The sequence below is a fragment of the Triturus cristatus genome, chromosome 2_1, assembly GCF_964204655.1.
Source record: "Triturus cristatus chromosome 2_1, aTriCri1.1, whole genome shotgun sequence".
NCBI lineage: Eukaryota > Metazoa > Chordata > Amphibia > Caudata > Salamandridae > Triturus > Triturus cristatus.
In genome coordinates this window covers 82,836,638-82,850,887 of record NC_140581.1, presented here as the reverse complement: position 1 = coordinate 82,850,887, position 14,250 = coordinate 82,836,638, and the positions used below count along the sequence as shown (strand labels likewise).

At 46.8% G+C, this 14,250-nt stretch overlaps 1 protein-coding gene across 2 annotated transcripts in view; it reads left to right on the top strand.

Annotated features, from left to right (window-relative positions):
• LOC146863792 (receptor-type tyrosine-protein phosphatase kappa-like) overlaps positions 1–14,250 on the top strand; it is a 1,244,093-nt gene that overhangs the window by 1,103,764 nt on the left and 126,079 nt on the right. For both annotated transcript variants that reach the window (XM_085628087.1, XM_085628078.1), the window contains 2 exons: positions 1,240–1,276; positions 3,055–3,152. In XM_085628087.1, coding sequence (XP_085484213.1) covers positions 1,240–1,276; positions 3,055–3,152 — 135 coding nt within the window. The remainder of the gene's footprint in view (positions 1–1,239; positions 1,277–3,054; positions 3,153–14,250) is intronic.

Here is a 14,250-nt window from a genome sequence, read left to right as displayed (position 1 = left end):
TGGGGGTACACTCCGTACATACGGGGGGCTGGGGGTACACTCCGTACATACGGGGGCGGCCTGGGGGGGTGTTCGGCGCGTACCGGGCACCTGTTTGGACATCTCCATGGTTGCTATGGGAGTTCGCTCCGGACGGTCTTTTTTCCATACAGTTGTACAATCGGACGGATGGGACGGATCGTACTTGCGCATTCGGACTTCAGTTTTCCCATTTGTACGTAAAAATGTCCGGGGACGTGTCGGAGACTTTTCCCGACCCGAGGACGTGTGGGGGAATTTTCCCAATGCGATTCGTATGGACTTTTTCCCATACGAATCGTACTTGCCAGTTTGTACGGGACTTGTACGATTCGGTCGGAAAAAACTCCAGATACGATTTGTACAGGGAATATTTTTCCAGGATCGGAATCGGCCCCTGTGTGTCTGACTGCTAGAGTATACAACTTGCAGCACAATCTGTCATTACAACCCTTTATGACAGGTAAAAATCTCCCTTTTAATAAGTCACCCCAATGAAAGCGCCATAGCCACAAGGTTGGCTGGGTGGTATTTAAAAGTGGGACATGTAATTAAATAATTTTACTCTATTCCCACAGTGGCAAGGCCCAAAAAGCTATCTGCACTGTGCCAGGCGTAGCTGCCCTATGTGGAAAACCCGAGTGCAGATCAAAATATAATGCCCCTAACTCAGAAAACGGATCAGCTAGAAAGATCTCCTCCCACCCTAATTTAAAAAAAATGTTTTTTTATGTTTTTTAAGCTACACTGAAAATAGCATCGAGGTATACACCACTCAAAGGTCTGCCACTCTCTGTCTTGTAGTGCACATCACTTGTATCCTTGAACAATGCATGCAGTCTTCCGAAGGCATAAAACAAGAAAATAAATTACTCATTAAATTTTGCTTGTATCACTAGCAAAGACATAGTACCAATCTATGTCATGACCTATCCACATTGGAATAAAAATACTTATGAAGTCTATTTGTATTATTTATTAAGAGAGACGCTCCCATATGGTAAATGTTCTGACTGTAAAGTATCATTTTTTTAAGATCATGTTCGTTTTAGTCTGCCCAAACGCGCTTAGTGTAGTCAAGCAAACGTCAGGTGCTCACACTCACCTGAGATAAAGATTCCTGTGTACTGTCATATTTTCAAGAGTAATGTGTTTTCAAAAGGAGCTCTATCTTGCCATCTCACAGGAACATTTTCTCAATATTCCTTTTTCTTCCCATAGGGTTACAAGAGCCCACGGTGTTTCATCGCTTGTCAAGGTGAGTGTCGCGGGTTCCATACAGAGGCTAGCAAGGCGCTAGTTCAAGGCGCTATCTGTGGCTAGGCTGACCACAGCAGTGGCGCTATCAGCAACAGTGGTGACGTTTCTCACTAACTGGCCCGAAACTATCAAATCAGTTTATTTCTTGTATGAAAGTGGTGAGCCCTTGAAAGGACTCCCCCGTAGGATAGCTGCAAGTGACCCCTCCAGACAATATGTGTAGTATAGAAGCGCAGCCGGGGCACCACAGCGAGCCCCAGGGCTTCCCCTGACCTGCCGGATGGGCGCTCTGTCAACTTTCCACAGTCCTGAGAAGGAACAAAGACACCTCTGAAGTTGTTGGTGCACAGAATTGTGTCTTTAGTCTAGTAGATGTCAACACTTCTGTGAATCGGGATTCGTAAATTCCCTCCCAAACCTCAGTTACCGTCCAGCTTGTGACTCGTGCCCACGAGGGCTGCTGACGTTATTGCAAGCATTGTACAGAAGGCGGTTCTCAGCAGTGGCGTAACGATAATTGAGGGGGCCCCCTGCAAGGTACGTGGAGGGGCCCCCTCCGGACTCTATCAGGAGCTCTCCGGCCGACGTGCAGTGCGGGGCCCCCTGGGCCCCCGCACTGCTTGGGATGCGGGGGCCTGTGTTACGCCCCTGGTTCTCGGTGATTGACAAGGGCCGCTGGTGACGTTTATGAAACAGTCAAGAGCGGGCCTCACACACAAAAGGGGCAAATGACACGATTTTACCATAAGATCACCTCAAAGAAGAGAGCTGCGCTCCGGTGTTTGCCTTGTGTGTGGAGCTCCTGGCTGTGCGATGAGTGTAGGATAATGAACGATCAGTCAGGGGGGTTGTGATAGAAGGGATAGTAGAGGCGACAGAGTGCTTTACACTTATTGTTATCACTAATAAACATCCATGAACGTTTAACTCGCTGAGCCATGCTGGCAGCTCACACGACAGGCAGGATTGGGAAACAGCCAAACCGAACAAGATATGTCTGAAATAGCGATCCACTGAGCGCGAGTGATTACCGTTGTATATTTGTAATACATTTGTATGCAATGCCCACGTATAATTTAATTCACATAAAATGGATGTGAAGGTAAAGAAGCTGAGCATGACTGTGACTCAGCCCTAATCACCTGTCCCCATGTGAACACACGGGGAGAAGCCCCAGCTTCAGTGCACCTTGTGCAAACATTCAACTCAGCCACTGATTGGTGAAAGCTCTTGTGGCTGCATTCATGGACATTGCATCATAATTTACATTAATCACCCAAAATACACAAATCAAGGAGTTGCTCATGTGTGTAACATCATATGGGCAGATGTGGGCACAGCTGCAAGGGGTGAGGTCATCAGCGGGGTGTCCAGTGACCCCTCTCACTCGGCCTGCTTTCGACCTTTGGAGTAACGTAAAATGACCAGTTTACCTCCAGTGGGATAAATGCCACCACACGACCCAGCAGAAGTGGCACAGCCGCTGGAGGTGATGCTGCCAGTGGCTGCTGAGCAGCATTCAGCAGCACTCAGTACATTACCAGCCTCCTTCCAATCAGCCCCATATTTGAATAACTGTTCCTGCCTCCAAAGTACTAATGTGCAACTCTGTAGTGTTAGTCAGAGATGCTATCTTTAGCGATCATGGAAGATTTCTTGGCTAAATGCACTGGATCATAAAGAAATCCTAACCTCTTTGTATCCAGATTTGACATGGCTAATACTTTTCTTTAATGTTTTTTCCCCCTCTTCTCTACATTTCCATGTGGGGCGAAGGTCCTTTACCTGAGACGGTGGAAGATTTCTGGCAGATGGTGTGGCAGGAGAACTCCTCGCTTATTGTAATGCTCACCGGCCTGCTGGAGCAGAATAAGGTATGGCTGAACGCCCGCCTCACCCCAATATCATTTATTTTATGACCGAGAGCTTCATAAACTAGGGCAGCTGTTTCCTTCCATGAAGGTTGACATTTTACACATTGACTAAAAGATTTGTAGTGTTTCACAATATTCTTGTCTTGTGAAGAATGTTTATCAAACTATTTTTGGGTAAACTTGTTTATATTAATGGACTGTTTCATGAACTGTTGAGTTATATTCATCCCCTGTTGTATTGTTTAGTATGCCACTGGATTTAGGCCCAGATCTCTGTACAGGGGTGAATGTATGATATTGTTCTGCATTCTGTCCATCAACTGTTGTTTTTGCGTTTTGTTTAGTATGCCACTGGATTTTGGACCTGAGCAAACAACACATTTTTGTAAAACTTTTTCAAGTTGCAACTAACTCATTTACCAAGGTGTGCATTTGTAAAGTTGGAAGTTATCTTTGGCTATTTCTGTTCACACTGATTATTAGCAGTTCATTTGCACCCAGATCAAATGTGTCCAAAGGTTTATTCCATCTCACATGGCATCATATGAACACCTTGTATTGTTCCTAAGGTGTAGCACCTTAACTACTCTCTGATTAAAGAAATGGAGCATTATATATGGTTGCCCTCTAAATGAAGTCAGACCTCAGCTTGAATGCTTGCAAAGAAGAGAAGCCATTGAGCCGTCTAATGCATCTGCCGTAGAGCAGTATCTCAAGGTGCGACGCCTTCCAAGACGTCAAAGAGAAGCAGTGACGCCTTCTTTATGTGAAGATAGTAAAACATCTCATGCAAAGTAGAACACCATGAACCTTAATTCTTGGCTGACATTTACAGTTGAAGAACTATCCAAAATATTCTTGAACCTAGACAAATACAAACTACAATTTGAAGGTCTACTGCAAACTCAGATAAGGTGAACCTAGTGTGAGAAAACATTTCTAAGGAAATTGGCAATCTGAGGAGAGTGGGGCAAAGATGTACATACAAGCCAAGTACAACATAGACAAGCACTGAGTGAACGGAGAAGGCGATGGCTGGGCCTGTGGACACTGGAGAGGCAGAACTGGAGGAGGGACATCTGGGTAACAAGCAGCAGTAAGGCCCACAGAACAGCAGGGAGAGCACGCTGGATGCTACCAGGGTAGCTGTAGTACAGTCAGCAGAACACAAAAGGTTATCTACTTTACTTTACTTTTACTCATTTATATAGCGCAAATGAATCATCCCGAGGGGATCTCTCGGCGCTTAGAGAAATGAGTGCTCATGAGCAGAGCTTCCCAAAACAGCCACGTCTTTAAGAGTTTCTTAAAGCAGGATATCTCGGTACAGGACCGGATCTTCTCTGGTAGGGTGTTCCAGTGACTGGGGGCCAGATAAGAGAAGGCTCGACCCCCCCCCCCCATTTTTGCTTTATTTATTCTATGTGAACACAAGAAATTACGGTTACTAGATCTTAGTTGCCGTGTAGGTTTGAACAGGGTAAGCTTCTTATTGAGGTAGGTTGGGCCATTCCCCTGTAGAGACTTGAAGACCACACATAGCATCTTAAAGATAGCTCGTTTCCTAGTCGGAAGCCAATGAAGTTGGCTCAAGAGGGTTTGCAGAAGGAGTGTAGGCCGGTTTGCTAAGGGCGAGGCGCGCTGCAGTGTTCTGCACCACCTGTAGTTTGGATAGTAGGTCTTCCCTTATTCCAACAAGCAACACATTGCCATAATCCAGTTAACTAACCAAGAATGACTGGATAAGGGTTTTTCTTGCTGAGAGTGGGATCCAGGGAAAGATCTTTCTTAACATCCTCATGGTTCCGTAGCAGGTGCCTGACAATGTCTTCATCTGCTCCTCATCTAGCAAATTCCTTGGTCACAGGGCTAACCACAGCCTCCAGTTTGCTCACCGATGGTATACCCTATACATTTGTTGAGTTTCCTATCTCTCCCTTCTAGTTTCCCTGCTATACTTAGAACTTGTTTTCCCCAGCTTTCCTCTTTTTGTGATCTCTGCTACAGTTTGGCACGCAGGATGTGTGTCACCTTTCGGTGGTGCGTAGTCTACCCGTCATCAAATGCCCCGCTGGAGCATCAGTTAAGCAGATATGCTAATCTGCTCACAATAAGGGAATGATGCAATTAATATGTGTTCATTCATATTTTGCAAGAGTTCACATACATGACAAACCTCAGCCGAATATGAGTCATAGGAGTTACTGGATAATTGATGACAACTGCATTATGGTCAAGCAAGGAGCTGCAAGACCCAGTGATTCTCTCTCTTCCCAATCCTGTCTCAAGGGGATTCGAGTGCAGGATCACCACTGTTCCTTCACTCTAACTCCCTTGAAATAGGTGCCTGGTGGACTGTGATTGGTAATCCACCTATATCCGCTCCTGGTCAGCCGGTCAAGACACGGAAATGAATGAAAGTGACCTCTGCTGATTTTACTCATGCTTTGGACGTGGATCATCCTACTCTTGATGGGTGTGTAGATACAGCCAATTCCGATTTGGAAGGATGGAGCATGGTTGCACTTGACCAAATCCCCCTTTAGTAGATCATACTATCAGAAGATCCAAATCTTCGGAGGAATGGCTCAGCAATGAAGTGCTTGTTCCGGAAAAAAACTGCAAATGCCTTGAAAGGGTTTGGTGCAGAAACTTTAATTCTACTGATAAGGCCAACTATCTGTCGGCCTTGAAGGAATATCATAGGCATATCAGGGTTACTCACTGCGTTTCTTACACTGGCAAAATCAGGGTAGCCCATTCATCCCCTCGAGAAATCGTCTCAATTTGAAGCCACTATCTTCCGTGGACAGAGTTTCAGCGTCTACTCGGCCTTCAGAGGAACGCTGTAATGTCATTGCTCAGTTTTTTTCTGATAAAGTCGCTTCCATCTACTCCACTTTTCCTGAGGCAGCTAGAGACGTTCCCTGTCATAATGTGTGGTTTAAATCCTCAGCAAATAGCTTGGGGCAGTCTATTTTTAAACCTATCACATCTGAGCAATTCTACTCATTATTGACAGCCCTTGAGTCAGGTTCCCCTGTTGATCCTCCATGTCTTGCTGTCCTGGAGCGAGGAATAGCTGCTTTATTGTACGTGCTTTGTGACCTACTCAACAGCTCTTTTAAAGTGGTCAGGTTCCCCCAACGTTGGAAACATGGTACAATAGTTCCACTTCTAAATAAAACTCTTTTAAAACCACTGTTGGAAAGTAGGATCCTTCTGCATGGTTACCCCCACTTTTTCCCTGGCGCGGTGATGGTTTCTGACTAGTCTGACTGGGATCCTGCTAACCGGCCCCCATCTCTCTGCTTTCTTCCCTAAATTGTTATGGTAAGTACTTAGGTACATCCCAGATTGGATACTGAGTTACCTTTATATACCCTAGTATATGGTACTAAGGTACCCAGGGCATAGTCACCCCAGGGGTCCCCCTTGGGCTGAAGCATGTATTAAACCACCCATGGGAGACCATTCAAACTGTCACTACAGGCCTGTCATTGCAGCCTGGTGCTAAGAACTCATACGAAAGATATAGGTTCCCGATATCTAGGGTCACTGCACTTAATAACTATGTCACCCCTACAGCAGGCCTTTTCAATCCTGCAGGTAGGGTGCTTGGTTATAAGTATGAGGGTGCCCCTGCATGAGCAGGACACCCCTACAGCCTTCGGAGTCCATTCTACCGGGTTGTAAGTGAGACAGCTATATAACATATAGAGGGCACCGCGTCATTACGCAATGACCATTTTGAAACTGGCCATAATGAACCCTGTCATGTTTGGTATTAAACTTGTTGGAATCATACCCTCACACCATGGGTGGAATGATTCCAAGCACTGTAAAGGTCCTTTGTTAGGTCCTCAGTGCTCCCGGAACCAGTCTTCTAGACCCGGACATCACAACATGGCTGCTGCTGACCAGAGACACGATTCTTGCCTCCAGCTGCTGAGTCAAGCTTGAGCAGGGTAAGGCAGAACAATAGCTGTCCTGTCACAGAGAGGTGCGACCACGTCCCAGACAGGGATAAGTGTATTGGGGCTAGGTGGGAGCGCCACTCAGTCTGCTTGAAGGGCACATTTGGTGCCCTCCTTGCATAGTCCAGTTCAAACCAGCTCAGGGAGCCATTGGCTCCTGCTCTGGTGCGAAACTGGACAAAGGACATGGGGGTATCTTCCCTACTGTCCAACCCCTCCCCTGGGAGGAAACCCTCAATCGTCCCAACCCTTTCCTTAGGGTACTTAAGGACTTACCTGAGGGTGGGTCCCTAGATTCGTCGTGGGACACAATTCATTTCAGACACCACTTCAAGTTCATGCATCTTGGCACTCTGGACTTCTCTGGACTTCGCTCTGGGCATCAAGGCTGCAACCGGAAGACTCCTGCTGCTCCTGATCTCTTCGTCCCTGCCCGCCTGCTGCAATGTCCGTGCCTGTGCTCCATACAGGAAACTCTCCAAGTCCTGTGGGCATCCAAGACACCTGAAGGAATCTCCCTTGAAGTGAAGGAGTCACTTCCCTGCATCTGCAGGCACCGCAACTAAGCTGACTGGTCTGCTGATCCTGGGCTCCCACGGACTATGAAAGGCTCATAACGTAGATGGTGATTTTTCACATCGGTCGAGGCCTGTACTATACTCACACCAAGTTTGAGGCCAGTATCCCTCGTCGGAGCCACAGGAACCGAACCCTTTTGCACCGCCTCGACTTGCCGTTGCAAAGGCTTGCTAGCTTCCTTCCATCAAGAGCTTTGGCTCCAAGGAGCCCTACCTCAAGCTCCTCCAGTGACCAAGATCTTCGTCCTCACTGCATCACTTGCACCATGGGCCTGCTTCTTTGGTGAGCTGTTCTAGGTTTTCTTGTGACTCCAGTGCCTCTGTCCTGTTGGTCCTGTTGAGGGTCACCTTTGAATTCTTTGGGCTCCCCTGATTGCTCAGGGCCTGCTCGTGGTGAGTGCCCTGGACCTTGCTGGTCCCAACACTGCACCTTCTTCCCTTTCTACATTGTTTGCAGTTGCCAAGGCTTGTTGGTGCTCCCAATGGACACTGACCTCTCAACTCTTGACATCGGATGTGGGACAGCTCGTGAACAGCTCTTGGTCTTCAACATCATCGCCTGGTCCGCATAGCTGCAGCTCCAAGGTCACCATCATCTCTCCTGCAACATCCGACATTGGTGGGCATTCGTCTTCTAGGCCTCCTGATCACTCCTGAGTGACATAGACTCTGTCTTCCTTTGGATTCCACCGGACACTTTCACCTTCCCCAGCAACTGCATCTTCCTGAAGTCCTCCATTGGGTTCAACAGTGGTTTCTGACACCACTTCACACCTATTTACCGGCTTCCCTGGTGTAGGTAACGTGGGTACTAGGGTATCCACGGGTGGGGTGGCTCTCCAACCTGCTGTCTTCCACTGGATTTCTTCAGGGTCCACTGGGAAGGGTCCTCTTTCCTTAAAATTGCAACCGCGACTTAAACTTTGATTTGTACAGAGAACGCGGTCATGCTCCCACACTGCACACAACCTCCGTGGGACTCCTACAACTCACCTTGGGTGGTTCCTTGGGTCCCCAACACTTCTACGTCCTCTGGGTATATTCTTGACTCGTGTCGTGGTTTGCATACCACTATTTTAGTATATGGTTTGTTCTCCCCCTGCGGACCACTGTGAATTCTGTGCTACTTACATGTTTCTATTGCAAGGTATCGTGTGTATTGTGTATATCTCGAGGTAGGAGATATCTGTATGTGTTAGTGAGTGTCTTATAATATATATATATATATATTTTTATAAATACACTGTTTGATTCTTTTTCATTTCATCTTTACCTTTAAGGTTGCATTGTGGTAAAACAAGATGCTTTTCAATCCTTCTGGACTAAGCCTGAAGGTTGCTCTCCAAGCTACCACTTAGAGAGCTTTCTAAGATTGTCTAAGACCACTCACATCACCATAAGGGTTGCCTGGATTGGTGCAGGGTGCCCACTTACATAAGTGTTTATCATATACCAAGCCAGCCTCTCACACCCACCTAAGCCTGAAAACTTTAGGCCCATTTCTCAGCTTCCTTTTTTCTCTAAGGTGGCAGTGAAATATGTAAATCAGCAGCTCTCGACCTTTACTGGGGCAAAAGAGCTAATCCACACGACACAGGCGGGATTCCTCCCCCTTCACAGCACAGTGTCTGCATTACTGCTTGCCTCTGAGCCATTCTGGCAAACTGTTGACATGGACGACTGCAGTGCTGCTGATGCTGGACCTCAGCGTGGCCTTGGCCTGGCTGATATCGAGCGCTCTGGCTTTAGTATTGTATCGTACGCCGATGATATGCAGTTGATAATCACCCTGTCACAGGATGAAGGTAACACAGCGTTCCTGTTGAGTACCTGTCTGTCCGAGGAAGGTAAGTGGATGGACATCAATTGCCTGAAGCTTGATTCCAGGGAAAACAGAGGTTCTTATGCTAGGAAAGCAGCCTTCAATGTGGTTCTAATGGTGGCCACACTCACTTGGGCCCTTACCTGCTCCAAAGCTTAAAGTCAAGAAACTTGCCATCCGGTTTAATGTAAGGTTCTCTTGTGATAGCCAGATTACTGCCTTAGCGGGCAAGTATTTTGGGATCCTAAGAACTCTCAAAAAGATCCTAGAACTTCTTCCGGAAGCTGCCAGAAAGACAGTAGTCCAGGCCCTGGTGACGCCCAGGCTGGACTACTGTAATGTCCGGTACATGGGAGTCTCACAGTCTCAGCTGATGAGACTCCAGCGTGTACAGAACGCAGCGGCCAGTGTTCCACTAATTCTCCCCAGGCGGTCTTCCATGGACTCAGCATTTTCAAAACTTCACTGGCTACCAGTAAAGTAAAGGCTCTCCTTTAAAGCAATGTGTTATTGCTATAGGGTCCTTACCAATAATGGCCCTCGCTTTTGCATCCTTTCGTTAAGCCCTACTCTCCTAGAATGAAACTTAGATCAGCAGGAGCCTTATTGGCATGTATTCCATTGTAAAAAGAACACGCTCTGGAGGATGCCCCATTAATTTTCCAGCAGCCAAGATGTGGAACTCCCTTTCCCTTTCACTCAGACAGGAAAAAACAGAACTATCGTTCTGCAAAAATCTAAAGACCTGGTTGTTTGGGTCGTTCTAATTAGAGCTGTCTTCTTAGAATGCTGTTTGGTTCGGACTTTCAGGAGTGAGACCTTAGTGGTGAGACACTTCTGTAGAAGTAATTAAGGGGCACATGCATAAAAAAAAGAAATCAGCTTACCAAATAGCGAGTTTAACCAAATCGCTATTTGGCAATCGCTAATGTCAATGCATCATTAATTTCACAACTTTTTTAGCGAATCAGTAAAAATCACAATGGCTAATTAGTCCAAAAATATGGCTCGCATTTTTGCGGATCCGCTATTAGAGAATTGCTAATTGCAAATCCGTGATTTCGATGCAGCATGATGAGCTCACAACCAGGAAGTGAGCCATCCCATGCTGTTACCTGTGTACTGAGAGTGAGGAGGAGGGGGCAGACTGCAGGAGCACAGCACTAGGAAGCCTGTTGGGACAGCTGAACCTGTGCAATAATTCAGCATGGCATCAGGAAACCCCGAGAAGGAGTCAGCACAGCACAAAAGGAAGCTGAAGTTCAGTGAGAAGTTGGAAATCCTCATGGAGGAAGTGGTGGAGAGCCATGAAAAACTGTTTGGCAACCAGTCACTGCAGATCCCAGAGTCAGAAAAAAGGAAAATATGGCTGGGAATATAATTTAAAATCAGCGCAGTGGGGGTCCCACAGTGCTCAATTTCTGATCTGAGTATGTAATACTGAACAGCAGAGAGAAGATCAGGGCACTAGAGAACCTGCACCAATCAGATTAGTACAATAGTGTAAATAAACAAAAATGTGATGTAAAGAGCCAGGGACGTGACCTTCCTGCGTCCCTAATATTTGGTGTCACCCAAAGAAATTACAGAAAACAGAAATAGCTCATCACACAACTCAAATTCACGTGTAATGGACAGAAATGTATGTCAAAGTCAATAAACAAACAACTATGTGAAGTATCCCCAAGGATACTGCGTATGTGGTAGTATGATGTGAGGAGCTGTGTGAAGGAAAAGCTTGCTGCAAGGCTAGCTGATGAAAAGAAGACCGGAGGAGGACCAACCACACAAACAGCGTCTACAGCCTTAGAGTACCTGGTGGAGTCCCCCCTTCAGCCTCAGGCTGTTGGAGTGACGTTGATTGATTCCTCTGCCCTGCACAGTACTTCCCAAAGTAAGATCCAATCATGGATACTCTCGTACCCCCAGGCTTTACAATCATTAACAAAGACCAAAAAGACCAAAGAGGCGGGGGTTTAGCAATCATTCACAACAATAACATGTCCGTGACCAAAATAGATACCTTCCTCAACTATAAAACCTTTTAATGCCTAACCGCCAACATTAACACAAGCGACAACAAGACACTACACTGCCATCTCCTATACCATCCCCCAGGCAGCACCACCAAATTCACGGAACACCTGTCAGACCTGGTTGCTCACTGCTCACTCCGAGACACCGACAACCTAATTCTGGGCGACCTCAACCTACACTGGAACGTAAAAACAGCTCACTAATACAAAACCTGAATGAGCTATTACACAGCAACAACCTTACTCAGCACTGCTCAGAAGAAACCCATAACAAAGGAGCAATCCAGGAGGCCATCATCGCCCAATGCGACACAATCACAAAAGATCACATTTTACTGGTTGACTGGTCAGACCACCACCTAATCCTATTCCACATCACGCATCCGATCATGTACCAACCTCCCATCCAAGACCCCCCCACATGGACGAGAAACAGATCAACATGGTCGACCTAGAAGAAAAGATAAGCACGCTCCTGCCCATCTCCCCAGACGGTCTCTCCACAACAGAACTCATGTCTCACTACAACACAATTATGACGTCCATCCTAGACCAACTAGCCCCCCTGAAACTAAAAAAAAACAGGAACATTCCTTTCAGATCCTGGTTCAACAAGGACATTAACGCCGAAAGGAGACAGCTTAGAGCTATAGAACGTCTATGCAGAAACAATCCCTCTACAAGCCTTCGCGAGCAACTCAAAGCAGCCTGAAGAAAATACAAAAAGCACATCAACAACGCAAAAACCTCCATTTTCTGCACCGCTCTGGAGAACGCGAAAAACAGGCCCAAAGAACTCTTTAACATCATCAGGCAACAGACTTCCAAGTTCTCTGCAACCCCAGTCCAGGCCTCCAAAGACCTGTGTGACAACTTTGCCAACTTCTTCAATGACAAAATCACCAAGATTGAGCTATAACTAGACATCAACCTCAATCCCTCCTGCAAAAACCCAACCCGAACAATCAAAACCAACACACGCAAGCTCCCCACGAAAGCCTGGAAGTCCTTCGACCCCGTACTTGAAGCGGAGATTCTTAAACTGATCTCCTCCTCCAAGCCCACGTCCCACGTTCTCGATCCTGTACCCACCCAATTGACCAAAACGCTGAAACTCTCCCTTGCTCCACTCTGGTGCGAAATCATAAACAGCTTCTTGAATCCAGCGTCATACCAGACTGCCTCAAAGTCAGCCAAGTCACACCACTATTGAAAAAGCCAAGCCTAGACACCAACAATCTGAACAACTTCAGACCTGTTTCCCATCTCCCCTTTCTATGCAAAATCCTTGAAAAGTGCGTTCTCCTACAACTGATCCAGCACATTGACAACATCAACCTGCTAGATCTCCACCAATCGAGCTTCAGAAAAGGCTGTAGCACCGAGACCGCGATCCTTAACATTGTGGATGACATCCACAAGTCTCTAGATACTGACCAATGCTGCCTACTCATCCTCCTGGACCTATCGGCAGCCTTTGACACGGTTGATCACAATCTACTCATCAAGGCTCTCCAAGAGAGAGTAGGTACGGACAAGGTGGTCCTACAATGGTTCTCCTCCTTCTTACACAACCGCTCCCAAAGGGTAAAAATCAAAACCTTTACGTCCGACCTACACCCCGTCAGCAGAGGTGTCCCCCAAGGCTCAGTGATCTCCCCTCAACTGTTCAACATATACATGGAACCCCTCACCACCCTACTAAAAAAAGCCAACATCTCTTTCCACCTATATGCTGATGACACCCAGATCTACTTGGAAACCTCCTCCATTAACGACACTCTAAGACTCAACAACACTCTTAGAGAAGTTCAACACTGGCTATCAACAAACCACCTTAAACTCAATCAAGACAAAACCGAAATCCTCCTCATCTCCAACAAAGAAGAAAACCCTCAAATCGTAGAGTGGCTAAAAGCAATCGATGCTCTCAACGGTAATCTCACCCTGGTGAACTCGGTAAAATCTCTAGGAATCCCCCTAGACCCGAAACTGAACATGACCAAACACATTAAGATCTCCGCAAAGCGTGCCTTCCTCAATCTGAAGCTCCTAAACAAAATTAAGCCCTTTATCCCGCCCAAGGACCTCAAACAAGCCGCCCAATCACTGGTGCTATCTAGACTTGACTAAGGGAACGCAGTCCTCACCGGTACAGCTGGATCCCACCTAGCTCCCCTCCAAAGAACTCTCAATGCAGCTGCCAGAATGGTCGACGGAGTTAAGAAATATGACCACCTATCACCCGCACTCAGAGAACTGAAATGGCTCCCAGTCGAAATGCGTGCCAGCTTTAGAACTGCCTGCCTCACACACAAAGCCTTACACACAGGGAAACCAGAATACCTGGCCTCCAAACTCAAGAAAGCCGGCCAGACAAGAAACCTCAGGAGCTCCAACACCATGCTACTCATCCCAATGAAAACACGCAAACAAAAAAACAGCTGCATGATCCTTCGCTGGAAACGCACCAAAAATCTGGAACTACATCCCAGCTGATATCAGGACTATCCCTTCCTTTATAAAATTCAAATGAATCCTAAAAGACCTCCACCTCAACCGTGCCTTCCCAAACCGAGAGCCGCCGCTGAAACGCACAAGCCTGCACTCTGCAGCCCCTTGACAATGTTCCATTTCAACCTACCACCTCCTGCACTCTGCAGCCACTTGACAATGTTCCATTTC